Source organism: Heterodontus francisci, chromosome 27 (genome assembly GCF_036365525.1).
Source record: "Heterodontus francisci isolate sHetFra1 chromosome 27, sHetFra1.hap1, whole genome shotgun sequence".
Lineage (NCBI taxonomy): Eukaryota > Metazoa > Chordata > Chondrichthyes > Heterodontiformes > Heterodontidae > Heterodontus > Heterodontus francisci.
Genome location: NC_090397.1, coordinates 15,648,711 through 15,674,531, shown reverse-complemented (window position 1 = coordinate 15,674,531; position 25,821 = coordinate 15,648,711). Strand labels below are relative to the sequence as shown.

General features: G+C 42.2%; 1 protein-coding gene across 1 annotated transcript in view; it reads left to right on the top strand.

Moving 5' to 3' along the window:
* The window catches only part of LOC137384916 (N-acylneuraminate cytidylyltransferase-like), a 51,057-nt gene extending 25,748 nt beyond the window's left edge, over positions 1 to 25,309 (top strand). The window contains exons 6-9 of the mRNA XM_068059624.1: positions 1,771 to 1,865; positions 7,844 to 7,979; positions 13,111 to 13,255; positions 20,375 to 25,309. Of these exons, the coding sequence (XP_067915725.1) occupies positions 1,771 to 1,865; positions 7,844 to 7,979; positions 13,111 to 13,255; positions 20,375 to 20,583 (585 nt within the window). The 3' untranslated portion in view covers positions 20,584 to 25,309. The remainder of the gene's footprint in view (positions 1 to 1,770; positions 1,866 to 7,843; positions 7,980 to 13,110; positions 13,256 to 20,374) is intronic.
* Positions 25,310 to 25,821: the final 512 nt, after the last annotated feature.

Here is a 25,821-nt window from a genome sequence, read left to right as displayed (position 1 = left end):
TTTAATGTATCACCCGAAAGATTAACTGGTCATTCATTTCATTGTGGGAGCTTGAATGGCACTAATTGGCTAATGTGTTTGCAGACACCACATCTGGAGTATTGTGTACAGTTTTGGTCTCCTTATCTGCGGAAGGATTCCTGCGATGGCAGGGCTCACATATGAAGAGAGATTGGGTCGATTAGGCTTGTATTCACTAGAGTTTAGAAGAATGAGAGGGAATCTCATAGAAACCTACAAAATTCTAATAGGACTTGACAGACTAGATGCAGGAAAGATGTTCCTGATGGCAGGGGAGTCCAGGACGAGGGGGTCACAATCTAAGGATAAGGGGTAAGCCATTTAGGACTGAGATGAGGAGGGATTTCTTCACCCAGAGAGTGGTGAACCTGTGGAATTCTTTCCCACATGAAAGCAGTTGAGGCCAAATCATTAAATATATTCAAGAAAGAGTTAGATATAGTTCTTGGGGCTAAAGGAATCAAGGGATACGGAGAGAAAGCGGCAACAAGGGTACTGAATTTGGACGATCAGCCATGATCGTATTGAATGGCGGTGCAGACTTGATGGGCCGAATGGCCTGCTTCTGCTTTTGTTTTCTATGTTTCTATGATACAACAGCAGTTGCTACACTTTAAATGCAATCATTGGATGTTAATTGCTTTGGGATCTCTAAAATACATGTACCGCTATATAAATAAATAGCAACTTACAATTACGTAATGGTGGTAAAAAGCTTTTTGAAAAAGACTTAACTCACTTCACAAATGGAAATAGATGGGGAAATATATCTTGGGCCATGGAGAGGTTAAGCAGAGGAACCCAAAGTCTGGTTGAAAAGATTAGTTTTGAGAAGGTTTTTTTTTAAAAGTAAGAGAAGTGAAGGGATAAATGGATATAGGGAGGGAGTTGTGGAGAATGTGGCCAAAGCAGTTGAAGGCTTTGCTCACCTGCCCTTTTCTCCCCCCCCCCCCCCCCCCCCACCCCCGGTCCCTTAATGTTGGGACACATGGAGGTAGGAGAATGCACAGAGGGCTGATGAATGATGGGTCTGTATTCATTGGAGTTTAGAAGGATGAGAGTTGATCGTGTTGAAACATATAAGATCCTGAGGGAACTTGTCAGGGTGGATGCTGAAAGGATGTTTCCCCTTGCGGGAGAGACTAAAACCAGGGGGCACAGCTTAAAAACAAGGGGTCTCCTATATAAGACAGAGATGAGGAGAATTTTTTTCTCTGAGGATCATGAGTCTGTGAAACACTCTTCCCTGGAGAGCAGTGGAGGCAGAGTCATTCAATGTAGAGGTAGACAGATTCTTGACAAACAAGGACTCAAAGGGTATTGGGGGGTTGGCAGGAAAGTGGAATTGTGTCCATAAACAGATCAGGCATGATCTTATAGAATGGTGGAGCAGCTGGAGGGCCCGAATAGCCCACTCCTGTTCATATGTAAAAGCATAGATAAAAGGCTGGAGAATGTTGGAGAAATAGGATGTGACAATAAAAGCTTTCCTTCTTTCCATTAACTTAGAGAAGTATTATTTCTCTGGGTAGATTATTAATTTTTTTCTGTCATTTAAGGTAATATTCCTTATTGCTCACTGTGAGGAAGTTGTGTGGTTTTTTGGGGCAGAGCAACTGTTAAAAGCCATGTCTTATGAAAATTAATTATTTTAAAAAGCGGCTTTGGCAAATTGCACATTTATGATTGAGAGTTTTAATATTCCCATCATTGTGGACATTTATCACCATGACCTGTTTTCCTACCTAGGGTGGTAAAATAGCCTACTATGAAATGGAACCAGAATACAGTGTGGACATTGATGTAGACATCGACTGGCCCATTGCAGAACAGAGAGTACTCAGGTAAAATGTTAATTCATAGGAAAAGGAGTTGAAATTGTATCTATTCAGCTAGCTGCAATGTACAAGTATCTTTGACTGTAACTTCATTGTCACATAATGATCTATTAGCAGATTTCTGCAATGTGTTGATTATATAGGCATTAATTTTCCAACTGGAATTCTTTCGCATTCATTCATGTTAACCAGAATTTTTCCATTCTGTGGGTCAGGTGGGGGGGGGAAATGAAATATCACCGAATAAGAGTTGCCTAAGAAAATCTCAGAATTGCTCCAGTAATGTATTCTGCAGCGTGGCCATTTAAAGCCCTTATTCTGAGCTTTACCTTCATTTTTCTGCCCAAGTTGGATCCTGCAACCAACATCACTATATCAGATAATCTAATTACTATGTGTGGGACCTTGCTGTGTGCAAATTGGCTTCTACATTTCCCTACATTGCAATATTGACTATACTTTTAAAATATTCTGGCTGTAAATGGCATACCTTTAAGTTGTGAAAGTTACTATATAATTGCAAGTTTGTTCTTTTTCTTTTCCACCATTCATCAGCATCAAGCTTATTCATGCTCTCAACAGAGAGAATATTTGGCCATTTTGCTATATCTGTTTTAGAATTGTATGCACTAATTGAAGTTTTTTCTAAATTACTGTGCACATTACTTAATTTCCAGTAATAAAAACAAGAAATGCTGGAAATACTCAGGTCTGGCAGCATCTGTAGAGAGAGAAGCAGAGTTAATGTTTCAGGTCAGTGACCCTTCTTTGTCAGGTCTGAAGAAGGGTGACTGACCTGAAACATTAACTCTGCTTCTGGCTCCACAGATGCTGCCAGACCTGCTGAGTATTTCCAGCATTTCTTGTTTTTATTTCAGATTTCCAGCATCTGCAGTATTTTGCTCTTAATTTCCAGTGTTGGGCATTGCATTGAAATGAGGCGTGAGGGCAGTGCCATGGAATCTGCTGGATAGGATTCATAGGGAAATGCTGGAAAGGAATCCTGTAAATTTGATTTGTTTCAAGATGGGATTCAAGGACCGTAAGGAGCACTCAGTTGTTTCTCTTGATAAATGCACTGACTGAGCATCATTCTGTATTTGTCCAAACAGCTAGAGAGGAGGCATTGACAGTTCTAGGGGATCAGACATGGACTGCAGCGGTTCAAGAAGGCAGCTCACCACCACCTTCTCGAGGGCAATTTGGGATGGGCAATAAATGCTGGCATAGCCAGTGACGCCCACATCCCATGAATGAATAAAAAAAAAATGGCCCTTCAGCCCCACTCAGTAAGATCATGACTGATCATCTGCTTCAACTTCATTTGCTGCCTAATTCCTTTAGTGTCCAAAAGTCTATCAGTCTCTGCCTTGAATATATGATGGGATAGAGAATTCCAAAGATTTACAACAGTCTGAGTGAAGAAATTTCTCCTCATCTCAGTCTTAAATGGCCAACTCCTTATCCTAAGACTATGAATCCTAGTTCTCAACTCTTCAGCTAGGGGAAATTGCCTCTCAGTATCTACCCTCTCAAACCCCTTAAGAATTTTATATGTTTCAATGAGGTCAGCTCTCATTCTTCTGAACATCAGAGAAAATAGGCCCATTCTATTCAATCTCTGCTCAAAGGACAATCTCTCAACCCAGGAATCAGTCTAGTGAACCTTTGTTGCACCCCCTCTAAGGCAAATACCTCTTTCCCTAGGTAAGGAGGCAAAACTGTGTACTAGGTATAGTCTCACCAAAGCCCTTTTTTTTTCCTACTTTTACACTGAAACCCTCTTGCAATAATGGCCAACATATCATTTGTCTTCCTAATTTCATGCTGCAGCTACATGTTAACTTTGTGTGGTTCGTTTTTTTTATTCTTTCATGGAATGTGGGCATCGCTGGCAAGGCCAGCATTTGTTGCCCATCCCTAATTGCCCTTGGCAACTGCTGAGTGGTTGCTATGCCATTTCAGAGGGCAGTTAAGAGTTAACCACATTGCGTGGGCCAGACCAGGTAAGGGTGGCAGGTTTCCTTCCCTAAAGGGCATTGGTGAACCAATTTTTTTTTACTACTGTCGATGATAGTGCCATGGCACCATTACTGAGACTAGCTTTCAATTCTGGATTTTTTTCACTTAATTAGTTGTATTTAAATTCCACCAACTGCCATGGTGGGTTTGAACCAGTGTCCCCAGGGTATTAGTCTGGTCCTCCCGATTACTAGTTCAATGATATTACCACTGCGGCACCATCTCCCTGTACAAGGACACCCAAATCCCTCTGCATGCTAACGTTTACCAGTCCCTCATCTTTTTAAAAAAAATATTCTATTCTTCCTGCCAAAGTAGATAATTTCACATTTCCTCACATTCAATTCCATTTGCTATCTTGTCAACTCACTTAGTCTGTATATATTCCTTTGAATCCTTTTTGTGTCCTCCTCACAGCCCACTTTCCCACCTAGCTTTGTATCATCATCAAACTTGGATAGTTTCACACTGTCCCCTAATCTACGTCATGACATAGATTGTAAATAGCTGAGGCCCAAGCACAAAGCTTGCGATATCCTGTTAGTCCCAACCTGCCAACTCAAAAATGACACATTTATTCCTACTCTCTGTTTTCTATCCATGAACCAATCTTCAATCCATGCTAATTTATTACCCCCAATTTCATGAGCCCTAGTCTTGTGTAACATTTTTTTATTTGGCACCTTTTTGAATGCCTTTTGAAAATCCTAATATACTGCATCCAATGGTTCCCCTTTATCTACCCTGCTAGTTACACTCTCTAAAAACTCAACAGATTTGTTAAATACAATTTCCCTTTCAAAAAATATGCTGACTTTTGCCTAATCATATTATGATTTCCTAAGTGCCCTGTTACTATGTCCTTCACAATAGATTCTAAAATTTTCCTGATTACTGATGTCAGGCTAATGGGGCTATAATTCTCTGTTTACTTCCTTTCTTGAATAATGGGGCTGTATTTGGTACCTTACAATCCATGGGGACCATTGTAGAATCTAGCGAATTCTGAAAGATCAAAACCAATGCATCCATTATCTCTGCACCCATCCATTTTAAAACCCTCCAGTAATTTTTCTTTATGAATATTAGTTACTTTAAGTTCCTCATTCTTGCTAAACGATATATTTCTTGTGTCTTCTACTGTGACGATAAATGCACTATTTAATGTCTCTGCCATTTCCTTAGCCTCTAAAGGACCATGTTTATTTTCACTAATCTCTTCCTTTTTACATACTTGTAAAAGCTCTTGCATTCTCTTATATTTCTTGCTACTTTACTCATTCCATTTTGTTCCTCTATCAATTTCTTGATCATTCTTTTACTGATTTCTAAAACCTTCCTAATCCTTAGCCTTGCTATGCTTTTGTCAACCACTGCTTTTAATCTAATACTTTCCTTATCTCCAGTTAGCCATGGATGGACAACTTTTCCCTTTTTGAGTTTTTATTTCTTAAGGGAATGTATGTTCATTGAGAATTATTAATTATTTCTTTAAGCGTTCGCCATTGCTTATCTGCTGTCATATATTTTAATCTAATTTCCCAATCTACCTTGGCCAGCACACCCCTCAGACCTACGCAATTGGCTTTATTTAAATTTAAGACTCTTGTTTCGGACCTAACTACATGAAATTCAGCATATTATGATAATTCTCGCCCCCCCCCCCACCCCCCACCCCAAGAGGATCCTTTACTATAAGATTGTTAATAATCCTATCTCATTACACAATACTAAAAATAAAACAGCCAGTTCTTGTTTGGTTCCTTGATACATTATTCCAGAAAACCACCTCAAATGCATTCCATAAACTCGTCTTCCAAACTACTTTTTCCACTTTGGTTTGCCCCCATGATTATTGCATTACCCTTGTTGGATGCTCCTCTAATTTGCTGATTTCTACTCAGTCCAACACTGACTACTGTTATGGGGCCTATAAACGACTTCCACCAGTGCTTTCTGTCTGTTGCTATATCTTGGGTCCACCACCAGCTTATTTAAACCTTGTGTCCATCTTGCACCAAGTCTCATTCATCCATTGCCCTTGTCCTTGCTCACTTTCATTGGCTACCCATTCTCTGTTCAGGAGAAAAATAAAATTATGCGTTCTTGTCTTTGGATCCCTCTGTTCCCTTGCTGTACCCTACCTCTATAAGCTCCTCTCTCCCTATAATTCCCTCCAAATATTCCATCCTTCTGTCCATCTCTTTCCTCGACCCCACTTTCGATTTCATCCCACTATTGGTCTTGGTCCTACTCTCTGAATTCCCCTCCCTGGACCATGTCTCACCTTTCCTACTTCCTTTTCAGAAACCATAGGGTTGTCCAGAAATGGAACTCATTATTGATGTATTAGACTTTTCTTTCCCACTGCTTTCTACCCTACTGTCACGTCACCGGATGGAAGGATCATATGATCACCTATTTTATGAAGGGGCTTTGAAAGGAACAAGTGGTTTTCCAGTATGTGACTTATAACAATGTAAAAATGCACTATGATAATGTTTGCCAAGTCAGACATGATCTACCTTCCTAATGCTATCCGGATTATCGGTCAGCCTCATTGCTAAGCAGCAACTTGTATTAATATTGCACCTTTAACATGGTAAATCATCTCAAGGCACTTCACAGGAAAGATTGACACTGAGCCAAAAGGAGGAGACATTAGGACAAGTGTCCAAACAGTCCAAACTTTAAGCAGAGTGTAACAGTCAAGTGAAGAGGGGTCAAAAGGCTTCCCTCTTTTTTTTTTTTTTTCCCCCCTCCTTGTTTGACCACAACAGGTTTAATTTGTTCTTAGTGAATATACTGGCCAATTCAGTAGGTGTTTGGTTGCTTACCTGCTATGATCATAAGAACCAATAGGAGAGGTTTTCTTGAGTTAACAAAGAAAGAGGTTAACTTTATTGTATCTAAACCGAACTATTAAAATAATAATGTGCCACCTTTCTCGAGGTTTACACATACACACATAGGTTATAGAGTGGGGAAAGGTAGATTGGTTGAGTTAGATTTTTTTTTTAAAAGATATACTGTCTGTTAAGTTTAGTGATTTGGCTGGCTTCTGGCTGAATTCAGTGGTTCTTAGGCTTTTAGTTTGAAGAGATAAATGACTGGTTTGGTGAGTCTGTTGGAGATAGCGATGTGGATGATTTCCTCCAGCAGGATTTCTGATTATAGCCGGAGTATGCAAAGGTGGTCAGTCAAGAAACAGGATTTGAAACCTTTCAAAGTGGAAAGGAGAGAGAGAGAGAAAGAGGGAGACCCCCACTTAGGGTCTGCTCAGGTCATAGTCCAGTTGCTTCTCCTCTCTTGCAGAGAAAAACACCAGCTTAAAACCACAGATGAAGAGGGGCTTGTCACATGACAGTCACTCTGATTCAAACATAGCAGTGAACCGTGTTCTCTGCTTGCTGAAAAGAACAGATAGTTCCTTTTAAACTTCCTGGGTCTTGGTTCTAGCTGGGAAATGCTCAGACATTTCGTCTTCCTCCTCAAAGTCCTTTGCAATGTAAGTTATAGTGTAGCAAACAGTGATCATCTTAAATTGCCATTAGTCTTCTTTTTAAAATGTCTTTTTTAATTTCTTCAAAAAAAGTATAAATGCAGATCTCCAGTCAGTGGGCCAAAGAAAATTATCATTCAACAAAACACACTGATGTAACAGAAGTCTTGAAGGAGGAGAGAGAGGTGGAGAGGCTGGTCTTGTTCCTCCTTATTGTTGTCTCTTTTGAGTATGGAACTGAATTGCCTCTTAAGTAAGATTATGAATCCGAAGGGCTGAGGTGAGATCATCTTGACTTTCTGCCATTGGGGACGGAGCAAATTTCTTTTCATGGGTAGAGGTTAAATATCAATCAAAGAATGATAGACTCTCCTGATGGTAAGAATTGTACTGTTTCTCCTTACTGCCTACACAGATTGTTGTTACCCAGTTCACCAATTTTCTTTCCTTTCTCATATAGCTATGGTTACTTTGGCAAGATCAAGGATGTAAAGCTGCTGGTTTGTAACTTGGAAGGTCGCTCAATGAAGAAATGTAACTTGTCTTATCTCCAGGATGCTCCAGTGTTCCAAATGCTGAAGGATGAAAATGTTCAGGTGTTGATTTTTTTGTGAACTTACATTTTTCCAAATTAATTGCAGCCCAACACTTAAAATATTATTTTGCGATTGTACCGCAAACAGTTCCTTCCACAATTATCATGTATATCTTGAATTAGAACCTCCAGAGGATTAAAAGACCTTTTACAGCTAATATACAGCAACAACTTGCACTTATATAGAGCCTTTAACATAGTAAAACATCCCATGGTACTTCAGGAATATTATCAAACAAAATTAGGACAGATGACCAAACGTTCTTAAAAGAAGAAAGAGAACTAGCATTTTATCCTGTAACACTGTGAAGAAAAACAGCTTCTAATTCTGCTTTAAAATAGTAATGATCATGGAAGCTTATAAGTACAGAATTGTGCCTGTGCCAGCCCTTTAAAGAGTTTTCCAATTGGTCCCACTTCCCTACAGTTTTCCCACTATTAGACCGTAGAACCTATTCTCAATTCATGGGGCTCAAAATTCTGGGATTGCATTCCTGCCTGCAGAGGTTTTTCAGAGTGAGTGCTTATATGCTGCACAGTGCAGACCTGATTCCAAGTAAAGGTCTGCAAATGAGACCTGACCCAAGCCCGACAGAACCCCATCTGACCCCGACCCCGACCCGGCCCGAGTCCTTCCATTTTTTTTTTCCCGCACCCGACCCGACCATCAGTGAACTTACCTTCAGTTTTTCACTTTGTTCCTTACCTGCACAAGCTTAAAATATCTGTAGCAAAACCACCTTTAAAGTCCAAAAAGTAAATTAACATTAAAATCACTTACCTGAGGTGGTGGTAGTAGAGCGTGTCCAACCCGACCCAAGCCCGAATGCCAGACCCGGAAGTGCGACCCGACCCAAACCCGACACAGTCATCGGGTCCCGTCCGGTTCGGGTCGGGTAGCAGGCCTTTAATCCCAAGTTGCATAGTTGGAGTGAGTCACTGGCCCTACTGAGGTGGAGTGGCCTACATCTGACTGCCCTCCAGCTAAAACCCCCACCACCAAGGCACACTCTACGTCAGTGGTAAATGCTTCTTTTAGAAATTCTCAGCTCCAAAGGAAAACAGCAAGTTTTTGTTTGTAAAAATATATATAATGAGAAAGCGAGTGGGGGTAAAAGGAAATGTGGAGCCCATTAAAGATGAATGCAGGTGAGACTATATTAGATAATGAGGAAATGGCAGGCTTGTTAGATGAGTACTTTCACAGTGGAGGAAGACGACAAATTGCAGTAGTACCAGCAAACTTCAAAATATGTCAAGGGGAGCAAATTATTTTATTTTTTTTTATTTAGAGATACAGCACTGAAACATTTTCTTGTTTACCCTTTTAGTGCATTCACCATATTAGGGATAGGAATATAATTTTTTTTGGCTCGTTAGCCATTGAGTTCTTGTTGAGCTCAAAATCCTTTGGGCCTCATTATTCTGCAAAATGAAATCTGAGATTTCTGTGTATTTTTCAAGCCCTCAGTGATTAAATCTTGCAGTTGAACCATACCATTGTAATAGATTGCTCAGTGACTGCTTGGCATATTGAGGCTGTGGAAGGAGAAAGGGACATATTCTTGCTTAGAAGTGGTGCAGTATTTGTAGTGTAGTGTGACATTCCATACTGTAGCTATAGTTTATTCATGACTGAGTTTTCTGTGCTAGCATAAGATCATAGAATGTTATAGTTAGGTCCTTGTTGAAACGGGGAAAAGCTGTACCACAGCTGACACGACTGGTCTTTCTATGCCAAAGTTGGCGGATGGAAGAAGCTATCTCTAGTGCATGAATTCTCGCATTTGAAGAGATAGCACAAACTGGCATTAGGAGCAAAAGCTGTACCGCAAACCTTTTGGAGAGATGAGCCTGGTTTGCCAGTGATGGATAAATGTATAATGAAGCAGATTGAGAGAGAACATGTGAAACGTACAAAGGAAATGGCTGTGGAGCAATCATTTCGGTGTGATTTTTAAAACTTTCATAAAGTAGGTACTCAACCAGGGTAATCAGCTAATGGGATGTGCCTTGTGGGTCCCTGAGTTGAAGCAGATTTTCTTAACACTGTATAACTTATTAATTTGAAATAAATGCATGCAGGTTAAAATCTCTGAGGATGAGGACCTGTTCAGTGCAGAAACAAAAGGAATGTTCGGTATCATTCAATTAGGGATGCAAAATTAATAGTCATAGAGTCATACAGCACTGAAACATGCCCTTCGGCCCACCGAGTCTGTGCCGACCAACAACCACCCATTTATACTAACCCTACAGTAATCCCATATTCCCTATCGCCTCCCTACACTAGGGGCAATTTAGAATGGCCAATTTACCTATCACCTGCAAGTCTTTGGATGTGGGAGGAAACCGGAGCACCCGGCGAAAACCCATGCAGACACAGGGAGAACTTGCAAACACCACACAGGCAGTACCCAGAATCGAACCCAGGTCCCTGGAGCTGTGAGGCTGCGGTGCTAACCACTACGCCACTGTGCCGCCCATTTAGTGGATTTAATATCAGTTTAAAAAATATATATAATGGGAACAGAGAAAATAATGGCTGTAAATGCTAGGTAAATTTGAAATTTTCAAGACTTGAGATCATTACTTTTTTTTGCTACGTTAGGGTATAAACGGATAAGGACCAAAAACGGGTAAATGAAGTTCAGGTATAGAGTATAGATCCGCCATGATCTGATTGAATGGCAGAACAGGTCGAAGGGGCTGAAAGACTTGCTCCTGTTCCTTTAATTCTAACCACTCGTTGCGGAAAAACTTTTCCTCATGTTGCCTCTGGTTCTTTTGTTGATCACCTTAAATCATATTTATCTCGAAGGTATTTACTGCAATTCGGAGTTAAATCCAGCTGTGGTAACTGGTACATGGCAGTAAATAGGGATGCAGGTTTTGGTTTATTTGGTGCTGGGTCCGCTAATGGAACGTCTAATGTACATGCAAACGGTACAGTAAATATTGCAAGGGAGGGGGAAGCTGAAATGTGTTGCTGTGGTCTTGAATGTCAGTTTTAAACTAGTAGTAAATATTTAGTTCTGCAATTTCATGAATCCCAACCTAACTGGAAAAATTGTTAACAGTAAAACCTGTGATGCCTGTATCCGTGCTGTGCACAAAGCGTCTACTGAAACTTAGTCTGAAGTAGGTGCACCAACAAGATTTAGTCACTTTGTGAACTTGTATTACAGACATGCAACTGGATAAATAACAGTCTGTATTATAGAGATCTAAATGGTGTGTTGAATAGTGTGAATTTGCCTTTTTTAAAAGAAAGCTGACATTTAATCATTCTATTTGCAAAAGTTGATATGTTAGGTTTGTTGAGAAAAATTATGGGTGTTGTTGATCACCAATGATATTTTATCAATTTTGGGATTCCTATCTACAGGAATCCCTGCATTGCATTCAACAAAAGAATGAAAGTAGTTGAATCTATACTTTATTTGTAAAGTCTTTTTTTTTTTCCCTGTCTGCAGGATGAAAGCTCTTTAAGCAAGGAAGACTTTCACTTGTATAGTGCCTTACACAATGTCAGGACATCCCAAAGCACTTTACAGCCAGTGAAATAATTTTGAAATGTAGCCATTATTATAGTTTAGAAAGTAGGCTGCCAGTATGTGCATAAGCTCCCACAAGCAGCAATGTGATAACGACCAGATGATCTGCTTTAGTAATGATGGTTGAGGTATAAATATTGGCTAGGGCACCATTGGGAGCTCCCTTAGAATAGTACTGTGGGATCTTTTATGTCCACTTGAGAGGGAAGATGGGGGCCTCTGTTTCATGGAATCATAGAACCTTGCAGCACAGAAGGAGGCCGTTTGGTCTGTCGTGTCTGTGCCAGCTCTTTCAAACAGCTGTCCAATTTTGTCCTACAACCCAGCTTTTCTGCATAACCCTGTAAATTAGTTCACTTCATGCAGATGTCCTACTGCCTTTTGAAAGTGCCTGTGAAATTTGATTCCACTGCCTTTTCAGATAAATCGCTCTGCTCTTGCACGCCCCTCAAAATAGTTTAACTTCTCATTAAAAGACGGCACCTCCCGTAGTGCAGCACTCCCTCAGTACTGCACTGGAGTATTATCCTGGATTTATGCTCTCAAATCTCTGGAGTGGGATTTCAACCCATAACCTGGTGACCCAGAAGTAAGAATGTTACCACTGCAATGTAGCTGACACCATTTAATCACAAGCTGATCTATAATTCCAGTGCAACAGAGCTCTGTATACTTGAATGCTTTTGAGTAGTTAGGGTTATTAATAATTGTAAAGTATTTGAGCCTGCCGCGATTGTTTCTGTTGATCTGATCATGGAGAATTTGAAAAGTTCCCAGGAGATTCCAGAAACACGTGGCTAATTGGAATATGGTTGTTTATAAACAAGCAGACCACATAGGAAAGAAATGGAAACATTTATACACCTTGTTCAGTAGTACACAGGGGCTAACTGGTTACAAGTATTTAAAACTGTGAAGGGAAGCATCTGTGTGGACAGTAGCAGACCGTATCCAGTAGTTGAAAGGTCTAGAATGAGGGACCACAGCTACAAGATTAAATGTAAGCGATTAGAACAGAGGACAAGAGCAGCTTCTTTACATAGAGTTGTGAATCTGTGGACGGGTTAATGGTTGAGGCAGAAACTATGACGGCATCAAGGTTAGATTGGATAGGTGGATGAAGGAAAAAAGGGATAAAAGGATGTGGAAACGGGGAGGTAAACATGATTAGCCTCCACAAGAACAACATTCGAAATGACCAGTTCCGAAGAAGGGTCACTGACCCGAAACGTTAACTCTGCTTCTCTTTCCACAGATGCTGCCAGACCTGCTGAGTGGTTCCAGCATTTCTTGTTTTTATTTCAGATTTCCAGCATCCGCAGTATTTTGCTTTTATTCTAAATGCCCACATAGCTGGGCTGGATGGCCTGTTTCCTGTGTTGTAACTTGTGCATGTGTTACTTAATCTATGACCCGAGGGATATAGCCACCTACTTGTTAATAGTAAAATAACCAAATGACGTCTGTGAGAGTGACCCTTCAACAAGTCATTGCTCTGAATCACAACCTTCAACACACTTGGCAAGTACCTTGTTTAATAAGAAAAAATTGAGGTAATTGCTCTGTGCTCTCCAGGTGCAATTCATCTCAGAAAATGACTTGCCTGCACACTCTGATTCATCAAATAGTGAAGTGAGTGGAAATGTACAGAACAAACTGGATACTTTGGAAGACTGGATGAAGAACAAGGACATCCAATGGGAAAATGTGGCTTATTTGGGTGAGTGTTTCTATCATAAGAATAGTGCAAGCAGTGGAAATGACTAGTGTGTTAAAGTCCTTGGCAGTTAATTTTTGCCCTTTACCCTGCTTTTAACCGACGTCACCAGTGTCCTAGAATTGCTTCAATGCGTTTTATTCTATAGAAATACAAGCTATGGTTATCCTTTAATCCTAATTGCAGTGCAAGATTACAAGAATCGACTGTAGTGCAGGTGTCATTAAGATGCTTAATGAAGATAATACCAGCTTTAGCTTTAAAACATGGTAAACCACTCCAAGCAGTGTATTCAGATAGTTGATCATTATGGTTAATAATAATGAGTCAGTATTCTGGGTTCAAGTCCGACACCACAGACTTGCACACAAAATCTAGGCTAACGTGCCCTGCATTAGTGAGGGAGTGCTGCACTGTCAGAGCTGCCATCTTTTGGCTGAGATGTTAAAGCAAAGCCCCGTCTGCCTTTTCAAGTGGATGTAAAAGATCTCATGACACCATTCGAAGATGACCAGGGGAGTTTACTCTAGTGTCCTGACCAATAATTATCCTTCAACCAACATCGCTAAAAAAAAGTCAGGTCATTATTATATTGCTGTTTGGATCTTGCCATGCGCAAATTAGCTGCTGCGTTTCTAACATTACAACAGTGACTACACTTCCAAAGCACTTCGTTGCTGTAAAGAACTTTGGGATGTCCTAAGCTTGTGAAAAGTGCTACATAGATGCCATTTTTTTTCTATTACAATAAGTTAATTTGAAATCTTGTCTGAAATGTGTGCAGTTTTGTTACAAAATATGAGAAGTTAAAAGTATCTACAGTTTCAAGGCTTCACACGAGGGCCTGGAAATTTATGGGGCACTGTTCCGCTAGTAACTATGTAGCAGAGTGGAACTCTGTCTACCTTTGTCCAAGAACGGAGCCACTGCCCCAAAGTCGAGGCACAGCGTCATTTGCCTAGCCGTAGGACAGGCTGACTGGTTCTGCAATGGTGGATGAGTGGCAGCTGCCCTGGCAATGCCAAATCTGCACTTCCAAGGCACAATGGAGCCTTTTACAACCCCGTTTGAGGGCAGAAAAGTATTTATTTTAGCACTTTGACCCCCATTGGAATCACCCTAACTAGAGATGGCAATTGATGCCTTCCTGGGTCAATTACTGACCTCTAGTAAGGATTTGCGACCTTCTAAAAGGACTTTGGCCACGTCTTCGCTGGAATGAATTCATTGAGATCTTACAAGGGCTTCAAGAGAGGAATATCCGGGAAAGCATAGGAATTCTGTTGCCCCCTTGACTGGGGGCAGAGCTGGGCAGAACATCAACCCACAGCCCTACCCCACCAAGCACAGTTTCTCGATCAGATCAAAATGTGGCGAAATGCCAGCAGAGCTGAAACCCTACCAGCTTTGCAGGCCCCTGCATCCCCAGAGATAAACTCTCCAAACCCAAGAGTTTCTTTGGAGAAATCAGAATGTAATTTGTACCAATGCAAATAGTTTCTTGAATAGTCTGAATGTTGAAATAGATGTTGGTGCTACATTTTTGCCTTATGTTGACCTAAGTACAGTCCTAGCAGGTAAGACCCAAAATGTTAAGGGAGCCTTTACTGACATGGCACACAGGCCAACTTGGACCCATGTTCTCATCATCCAGCCATTTCACTACTGTAATCTCCAAATTCTGTCTTGCAGCAACTTTTCAAGTTTACGTTTTGATTTTTAAATGAAATACATATTTAAAATGTCTATATAAATTTTGCAAATATATCATTAACCAAAGCCTTGTTACACTTTATTGGATTATTGCTTTATGACTCAAATTTTGGTGCATTAGATATGTTTATTGAAAAGGAGAAAAGTTTATCAGCTATTTCTGAGCAAGTTTTCTTTCATTCATAGAATGTGGGCATTGCTGATAATGCCAGCATTTATTGCCCATATCTAATTGACCTAGGGAAGGTGGTAGGCAGCCACGTTCTTGAACTGCTGCAGTCCATGTGGTGTAGGTACACCCATAGTGCTGGGGATGGAGTTCCAAGATTTTGACCGAGCCGACAGTGAAGGAACAGTGATACCTTTCCAAGTCAGGTGGTGTGTGACCTGGAGGGGAACTTGCAGGTGGTGGTATTCCCATGGTCTACTGCCCTTGTCCTGCTCGGTGGTAGAGGTTGTGGGTTTGGAAGGTGCTGTTGAAGGAGTTTTTGGTGCATTGCTGCAGTGCATCTTGTGGATAGTACACTTTGCTGCCACTGTGTGGAGGGTGTGAATGTTTAAGGTGGTGAATGGGGTTTTGGTCAAGTGGGCTTGTCTTGGATGGTGTTGAACTTCTTGAGTGTTGTTGGACCTGCACTCATCCAGGCAAGTGGAGAGTATTCCATCACACTCCTGACTTGTGCCTTGTAAATGGTGAACAGGTTTTGGGGAGTCAAGAGATGCAAGATACCCAGCTTCTGACCTGCTTTTAACTACAGTATTTATATGTCTAGTCTAGTTAAGTTTCTGATCAGTGGTGACCCAGAGGATGTTGATTGTGGGGAATTGACAATGGTAATGCAGTTGAATATCCAGGGAGGGTGGTTAGACACACTCTTGTTGGAATAATCATTGCCTGGCACTTTTGTGACGCGAATGTCACTCAATACCTACCAGCCCAAGCCTGAATGTTGTCCAGGTCTTGCTGCCTGCACTCACGGACTGTTTCATTATCTGAGGAGCTGCGAATGGAACTGAACCTTGTTCAATCATCAGTGAACATACCCAATTCTGACCACCTGATGGAGGGGCAATAAATGATCTAACAGCTGAAGGTGGTTGAACCTGCGATGCTACCCTGAGCAACTCTTGCAGTGATGTCCTAGGACTGAGATGATTGGCCTTCAACAACTGCAATTGTCTTCCTTTGTGCTGGGTATGACTCCAGCCAATGGCGAGTTTTCCTCCTGATTCCCATTGACTTCACTGTTGCTCGGGCTTCTTGATGCCTCACCTGATCAAATGCTGCCTTGAGGTCAGACAGTCACCCCTCCTGGAAGTCAGCTCTTTTGTCCATATATGGACCAAGGCTATAATGAGGTCAGGAGCCGAGTGGACCTGATAGGGCCCAAACTGAGCATCGGTGAGCAGGTTATTGGTGAGTAAGTGCTGCTTGACAGAACTATTGCCAAACTTTCCATCACTTTGCTGATGATTGAGAGTAGACTGATGGGGTGGTAATTGTCCAGATTGGATTTGTCCTGCTTTCTGTGGACAGGATATACCTGGGCAATTTTCTACTTTTGTCAGGTAGATTCCAGTTTTGTTGCTATACTGGAATAGCTTGGCTAGAGGTATAGGTAGTTCTGGAGCACATGTCTTCTGCACTGCAGCTGAGATGTTATTGGGGCCCATAGCCTTTGTTGTGTCCAGTGCACTTGGCCATTTCTTGATATCATATGGAGTGAATCGAATTGGCTGAAGGCTGTTTTCTTTGATGCTGAGGAGGCTGAGATGCATCATCCACTTGGTACTTCTGGCTGAAGATTAGATTAGATTAGAGATACAGCACTGAAACAGGCCCTTCGGCCCACCGAGTCTGTGCCGACCATCAACCACCCATTTATACTAATCCTACACTAATCCCATATTCCTACCAAACATCCCCACCTGTCCTACCACCTACCTATACTAGTGACAATTTATAATGGTCAATTTACCTACCAACCTGCAAGTCTTTTGGCTTGTGGGAGGAAACCGGAGCACCCGGAGAAAACCCACGCAGACACAGGGAGAACTTGCAAACTCCACACAGGCAGTAGGAGTCTCCTCCTTGGGTTAGCTTAATTGTTTATCACCATTCATGACTGGATGTCGCATGACTGCAGAACTTAGTAGTGCTGCTGAGCCACTGTTGGTGATGGGCATTGAAGTCCCCACCCAGAGTGCATTCTGTGTTCTTTTACCCTCAGTGCTTCTTCCAAGTGATGCTCAACATGGAGGAGCACTGATTCATCAGTTGAGGGAGGGCAGTAGGTGGTAACCAGTAGGAGGTTTCTTTGCCCATGTTTGACCTGATTCCCTGAGAGTTCATGGGATCTGAAGTCAATGTTGAGGGCTCCCAGGCCACTCCTTCCTGACTGTACTGCCACCTCTGGTGAGTCTGTCCTGCTAGTGGGACAGGATATACCCAGGGATGGTGATGGAGGAGTCATGGCTATAAGGTATGATCCGGTGAGTATGGCTATGTCAGACTTGCTTGTCTAGTCTATGGGACAGCTCTCCTAATTTTGGCACAAGTCTCCAGATGCTAATGAAGAGGACTTTGCAGGGTTGACGAGGCTGAGTGTGCTGTTTTCATTATCGAATCTGATGCCTCGGTTGATGCCTAGTGGCATGTCCGGTTTTGTTCTTGAACTTTGTCATTGTGGTTTGGCACATCTGAGTTTGATAACTGCTAAGCCATTACAGAGGACAATTAAAAGTACATTGCTGTGGATCTGGAGTCACATACTGACCAGACCTGGTAAGCATGGCAGATTTTATTCCCTAAATAACATTAGTGAACCAGATGGGATTTTACACCAATCCAATATTTTCATCGTCACCATTACTGAGACTAGCTTTTTATTCCAGATTAATTTAATTATTTGAATCCAGATTCCCCCAGCTCCCGTGGTGGATTTGAACTCGTATCCTCATATCTCTGGAGCATTAGTCCAGGCATGTAGATTACTAGACCAGCAATATAACCACTATGCTACAGTTCCCAATTAACAAATTGCCTCTTTTATAAAGCAACCGCTTACAGTTTATGCATTTAAAACAAAATTTTAATGCAACTTCAGAAGTATAAAGTTGATTAATTCATGTATTTTTTAGTGTTCCAAAAATTATTTTAAGGGTGCGTTTGCTGACAATGCACTCACTAAATGGTTTAGTACTGGCACATGCACAAATGCTGCCTCATAGACAGAAGCGCCACTGTCTGCGACGTCTCAGGCAGCTGCCAGTAATAAAGACAGCACTGCTTAATTTGACACAAACAAATTGAACTCAAACCTTCTCACCGCTGGATTGAACCCAAACCCCCTCTCTGTTCAGTGGCCGCGATCAGCACCTCCACACTCCTCTCCCCCTCTTCCTGCACACCCTCCTCGCTGCTCCTGTCTGCTTGCTGCTCACTTGCCACCCAGAGAAGCGGGTGCTAGTGGCAAGGCAGGAAGCGAGTGGTAGTATGGAGCAGCGAAGAGTCATGAGTGGTGGAATGGAGTGGCCAGCAGGTGGGCACGGCGAGAACAGCAGGAGGGATCGGGGAAGAGAAGCAGTGATTGAGGCACCGATTGTGGGAGGGAGCGGGGTACTGTTAGAGGGGATGGAAGTGGCGAACGAGGTTATTGAGAGGTGAAGTAACACCCTGACGTCATTACGTCTGACGTTTTAATGTAGTGACGCCGCGCATGTGCAGACCCATACTGGCAAGCAGGCAAATGGTCGGATGCACTGATGACATCTGCGATCACTCTGCACATGCTCTGCGTTGTCGGCAAACACTCCGTTATTTTAATGTCCTTAATAATTTAGCCAGAGAATGTTTAAAATCTGGAACGTTAACACAAGGAGTAGTTGAGATGAGTAGCATAGATCTATTTAAGGAGGAAGAAAAAAAGACTTGCATTGAGATAGTGCCTTTGATGACCACCGGAAGTCTGAGTGCTTTATGGTCAATGAAGTACTTTGAAATCTAGTCACTGGTGTAAATTAGGTACCACAGCAGCTAATTTTGTGCACAACAAGATCCCACTAACCACACTGCTGTTTATGACCAGATAATCTGTTTTTGTGATTGAAGGATAAATATTGGTCTGGACACTGGGGATAACTCCCCTGCTCTTCTTCGAAATAGTGCCATAGTAATAGTACATGAGAGAGCAGATAAAGCCTCAGTTTAACATCTCATCCAAAAGTTAGATAAACACATGAGGGAGAAAGGATTAAAAGGTTGCTGATCTGGTTGAATGAAGAGGAGCAGGAAGAGTCTTATGTGGAGTATAAACACTGGTGTAGACCAATTGTGCCAAATGGCCTGTTTTTGTCCTGTACATTCTATGCAATTTTAATTATGTAAACCATGAGCTGTTTTCTAATATGCCTGTAATGGTTCAGCAACTAGAATGAACCTGCCATAATTTCTCCTATAAAGAAAGAATACTACATCAACTGTTGAACTTTGTGGCTGCAAAACCTTCTCCGTGTCAATATGCAAGTTATTGTCCTGCAGTTCAGGGGGCTATTGCGTATTGCTTGGACACAGAATACACAGAAATTGTGTGTGGAAAGCAGGTGCCATAGAGGAACCCCACCCAATTCATTAACTTAAATGGGCAACAACAACTTGCATTTATATAGTGCCATTAACGTAGCAAAACATCTGAACATCTCCTAGATTTATCAGAAAAAAATTGAACCATATGAGAGAGAGATTTTGAAGAACATCTTAAACGTAGGAGAGAGGGGCAGAGTGGTTTAGAGAGGGAATTTCAGAATTTGCAGCTGAAGATTTGGCTGCCAATAGCAGAGTGAAGAAAATAGAGAATGCGCAAAAGGCCTAAGTTGGAGAAGTGTAGAGATCTCAGGGATGTGGAACTGGAGGAGGTTAGAGATCGGGAGGAGCGAGGCTATAGAGGAATTTGAACATGAGGATGAGAATTTTAAATTTAAGATGTTACCAACTGAAAATCAACAGGGAAAGAGCACATGCTTGTAAGGGCTTCTGCCTGATTTTCTGTCCATTTCAAATGAATGGAAAAGATGGACTCCCTCATATTGGGTGGCCCAATAGGCCCAGGTGCAGGATTGAGACAGACCTGCTCCCAGCTGTTTTTCTTGCATGCGATTAGACCTGTTTAAAGTGTAGCTGCAGTTTTTAATCATTTGACAGAAAACTAGAATCATTCTTTCCATTTAGTGTTATTATCTGCATTTAAACCCCACTTTATTTAAAACATACCTTTACAATTTATGCATCATAACTCACTTGTATAATAAAATGCAAAATAAATGCTAACAGTTTAAAGGTTGAAAGTCTTCAGTATTCACAATCTTTTTCTTTTTTAAAAAAAATTGCTTTTCTCCCCTTCAAAAAAAAAGGAAATGCTGAATCAGATCTCAAGTGGCTGAAGAAAGCTGTAGTTCGAGGTGCTCCTCAAGATGCAACATCTGCTGTTCTGGAAGAGGCAAACTACATCTGTAAGCACAATTTTGGAGTTAGATCCATAGAGGAATTTGCAGAATATGTGCTGTTGCTGAAGAAAAAATTCATTCTGCGTAATCAGAAAAAGGATGAACTATCTTCATAATTCAATTGGAGAAGCTTCAGAATGATTAGATTTACAGAAAACCTGTTTACAAGAATGTTGCCAGGGCTCAAGTTGCAGCTATGAAGAAAATTTGGATAGGCTAAGTTTGTTTTCCTTAGAACAGAGGAGGCTGAGGGTGACTTAATTGAGGTGTACAAAATTATGCGGGGCCTAAATAGAGTAGACAAGAATGACCTGTTTCCCTTACTGGAGATGTCAATTACCAGGGGGCACAGATTTAAGGTGATTGGTAGAAGGATTAGAGGGGACATGAAGGAAAATCTTTTTCACCCAGAGGGTGGTGGGTGTCTGGAATTCACTGCCGGAAACGGTGGTTGAGGCAAAAATGCTCAATTCTTTCAAAAGGTACCTGGACATGCACCTGAAGTGCTGCAAGGCTTTGGACCAGGTGCTGGAAGGTAGGATTAGTTTGGGCGGCTAGTTTCTATTTTTTTCCTTCTTGGCCAGCACGGACATGGCTGGCTGAATGGCCTCCTTCTGTGCCATAATCTTTCTATGGTTTTATGGTACTAACTGATAAAATAATTCAAAAGCAAGCCAATCAAACTTATCTGGAGTTAGAAAGAAGTAAGCAGCTGGCTTTTGGCCAGTGGCAGAGGGCTTTAAAAATACAACTCAGCTATGAGACTCTCAGAAGTAATCCTGTTGGAGGAATTTAAAAACACACTCTCATTCTCGATTAAAACCCATGTTGAGGAACAGCGGGTCCAGGGAGCCCGGCAAGCGGCCGTTCTGGCCGATGAGTTTGCTTTAATTTATAAGTCTGTTTCCCAGGGGAGAACTTTTCGTACTCACCCCACAAGTCTGAAAAGGACTAAGGGTGGGAAGGTGATATCTGCGCAGGCCGTCCTGGAAGAGAAAGGAAAGCAGGAGACACAGGGGGCCCTCTTCCAGCCAAAAAGGAAGGTGCTCTGAGCAAGGGTGAGACCCGGAGACCTTTGTGCTTCCATCGTCATAAAGCAGGGCATTTAAAAGCTGATTGCTGGAAATTAAAGGGGAAACGGGTAGTGTTAATCAGGGCACACCCGCTCAGTGACGGCGGAGACCGAATGCAAAGCACAGCAGAACAAGCTGTGTCTTTAACTACAGTAAGAGTGCAACCCAGGAAGCTTTCTACGGCCAGTGCAGGAAAAGTTAATAGGATTCCTGAAGGTTATCAGGGTTTTGTGTCTGAAGGGAAAGTAACCCCATACCCATCGAGTGGGGCAAGCATGTCCATAGCGATTCTCAGGGACACTGGTGACTAGATCCCTTTTTTTTTACTGGGAAAAGGAATGGTATTGGAGGGCCGCGCATGTCTGTACCTGTACACAGGGTGCACCTGGCAGTCGACTTAGATTCGCGATCGGTGACTGTAAGGATCGTCCCTAGTTTGCCTGTGGACGGTGTTGACCTGCTCCTAGGTAATGATCTGGCGAAGGTGAATATGGTAGGCCCCCCTCCCCAAGTAGTGAAAGAAAGACTGGAGGAGGTCAGAGAGATAGAGAAGTGGCGGGAGACAGTCCTTTGCAGTTTCCCTGAATATGTAGTGGATCAGGCCATGATCAAACCAGCTCCCCCAGAGGAGACTGAATTGTCACTGCAGGCAAATACCATGAGGTCTGCCGATCCGAGACTTTCTTTGGATTAGGAGACCCAGGGAATGAATTAAGTGGATTTTCTATAGCTGAAGCTCAGCAAGCCGACCCAGTATAGTGTGAGTTAGCACAGCCTGCCCAATCTGAAAGTGAAGCAGAGGGATTCCTGACTGCCACTATTTAAAGAATGAGGTACTGATGAGGAAATGGAGTTCTCACAGATCTGAGGGCAAGGAGTGGACAGTAGTTCACCAGTTAGTGGTGCCGCAGAGGTACTGGGGAGAAATATTAAGGGCCCACGAGACTCCAGTGGCTGGACATGCCTTATGCAAAGGACCAAAGCCCACATAGGATAGCAGTGTGACTGGCCAAAACTCCAGAAAGATGTGGTGGAGTACTGCAGGAGTTGCCACATGGGCCAGGTTGAGGGGAAATCCCTACCTACAGTGATACCTGCACCCCTAAGTCCTGTACTGGTGTTGGGAGGATCCTCCAGCAGAGGGCTGGTGAACTGTAAGGGACCCCGCCGAGAACAAAAGGGGACAGGCAAGCACACTGCTGGCAAAAGTTTAGAAAGAGAAGGGGAAAAAGTGACCAAGAGGGCAGGTTAAAGGAAGTCCGGGAAAAAGCCCAGATGTAAACCCCTACTGTCCAGTCAACCAATCCATAAAAATGTGAAAAGTTAGACCCCCCAGCCTCCTATGTAAATGCAGACTCCAGAAGCACCCCACCAAAACTGCCAACAGCATTTACAGGAACGTGCAGAGACAAAGAAAGACCTGCTTTACCCTCATCTACACATCTAGTCACTGCCTCGAAAAATTAAATCACGTTTGTTGGACATGATTTCCCTCTGACAAAGCCATGTTGACTATCCGTGATTAATCCCTGCCTCTCCAAGTGGAGATTAATCCTGTCCCTCAGAGTTTTTTCCAATAGTTTCCCTACCACTGATGTTTGACTCACTGGCCCGTAGTTTCTTGGTTTATCCCTGCTACCCTTCTTGAATAATGGTACCACATTTGCTGTCCTCCAGTCCTCTGGTACCTCACCTGTGGCCAGAGAGGATTTGAAAATTTGTGTCAGCCTTGCTATCTCCTCCCTTGCCTCACATAACAGCCTGGGATACATCTCATCTGGGCCTGGGGATTTATCCACTTTTAAGCCCGCTAAAGCAGCTAATACTTCCTCCCTTTCAATGCCAATTTGTTCAAGTATATCATAATCCTCCCCTGATCTCTGCACGTACATCATCCTTCTCCATAGTGAATACAGATGAAAAGTAATCATTAAAACCTCACCTATGTCTTCCGGCTCCCCACACACATTGCCACTTTGGTCCCTAATGGGCCCTACTCTTTCCCTGGTTATCCTTTTGCCCTTAATATACTTATAAAGCGCCTTGGGATTTTCACTGCACCCTCAGTAAAAGGGATCTAGTCCCCCTGTGTCCCTGAGAATCACTATGGGCTTGCTTGCCCCACTCGAGAGATAGGGGGTTACTTTCCCTTCAAACACAAAATCCCGATAACCTTCAGGAATCCTATTAACTTTTCTTGCACTGGCTATTGTAAGCTTTCTGGGTTGCACTATTACTGCAGTTAAAGCCACAACTTGTTCTGTGTTTTCCACCAGGGTCCTTTCTTTACTGAGCTGGTGTTCCCTGATTAACCCTACCGCTTTTCCCTTTAGTTTCCAACTTTTAGGTCAGCTTTTAAGTGCCCTGCTTTATTATAATGGAAGCACACAGATCTCTGGGTTTTGCTCTTACAGCACCTTCTATTTTGGCTGGAGGAGGGCCCCCTTTGAATCCTGCTTTCCTTTCGCTCCCAGGACTGCCTGTGCTCCTATTACCTTCCTACCTTTTGTCCTTTTTGGGTTTGTGGGGGTGATTAGGAAAGGTTCTCCCCCCGCCCCCCAGAAAACCAACTTATAAATTAAAGCAAACTCATCGGCCAGAACGGTCGCTTGCGCCGAGGATAGCATTTTTGGTCAGTTCATAATTTGATGAACTCTAATCTGGCAACAAGGAGTAAACTTCATGGGCTTTTCCAGTTAGCTTGCTTTGTTTGTCTTAAATGAGACCAGGTCTCAGCTAGCCATTTTAGCTGCCTTGCCAGTTTCTCAAAAGACAGGAAAAACGCTTCCAGATCTTCCTCATTGAATTTTGAAATTAATTGAGCGAGTTTTAGCAATCGTGTACCCAGCCCTGAATTTTGCTCCTCCATATTGGCCATGCTTTCATTGGGGATACTCTGTCGCCCCCTAGTTCACTCAAGCCACTTCAACTCTCTTTGCATTCTTTACAAAATATTCTTTCAATCTTTCTCTCCTCTCTCTCGTTCCTTCTCCTGTTTTTCTCCCTCCTGCCTTTCATTATTTTCATGTTCCTTTTGGAAGGCTCTCTCTTTCTCCCTCCATCTTTCCTCAAATTCAACTTTCCCCTGTTCCAATTGTATCTTTGCTAACAATACCATGTCAGATTCTGTTTCTAACAATTCTGCTTCTTCAGATTCAAGAGAAAAATGGTTGGCCATTAAGCCTTAGGAGTTCAGACTTCCTAGCCTTGCCATGCTGCTCAGCTATTTTTCTCAACTCCTCCATAGACAGTGCGTTTAACTTATCCCAAGTTACTTCACTTTGGCTTGGAGAGCTACTCGCTTCAGTTGCAGACGTGTTAGTTTTCAATCAAACACAACCACAAGAAAACCTGTATTGAAATTTGCTCTTTTTGATCAGCAATAATTTGGCTTCCCACTTCAAATTTCACTCGTTTGTCTGTGGGTAAAATTCCAGAGGCTAGCACCCAAATTCCACCTGCCCCCCACCTTGGTGGGAAAGGCAAAGAAATGATCTCACCAGGTTCCCTTAGGGTTCAAAGAAGAAAAGTGAAATTTATTTAAACTTAAGCTCTAATTCGCTTTACGCCTACGGATACACTACCTGTTTGTGTATTTAATCAGTAGATGTGTGCTGCTATGATATTTTAATAAGTGACTAGGCTGTCCAGCAGCCTGTCACATGCTTCCTGGGAACGGCTGTCAACTTTATGTAATATTTTAAATTAATATAAATATGGTATTAAAATAAAGATTTTTCAATTCACTGCAAAAAATGTGGAAAAAGAACAGATGTAACACCTTATTGTCTCCAAAAAATTATTTTCTCAAAATAGTTATTGAAGTAACCGGGCACAAGGCAGACTGAGACAATTGGAGGGCATTGGGTGGGGTGCAGACTGGGAGAAGATTGCAGCAATGATTTGAGCTCTGTTTTTGGGGACAGAAAATCACAGGAGAATTCAGCAAGGTTGATGGGCAAGTGGGACAATGCGGAACTGGGTGTGAGCAACACGTTTCAGACAGACATTTTTCAATGGATGGTGGAATTTTGGATCAACTAGGCAAGAAACACATTAGGGAAACCAAGATTGAAATTAAGTGGTATTTATCTGCATTTAAGCCCCATTTGATTAACAGCCATTTTGCACAAATGAGCATCACAAGGAATTAGTTCTGTTTTTGGTAGTTGAAAATTTGGGGCAAAATCGGAGGAAAACTCCCTACTCTTAGTCTGGTAGCTGCTCTTCTCATCAGCTGAGCGGAGCAGGGTAAGTTTGTTGCACAAGTTCTATGGATGA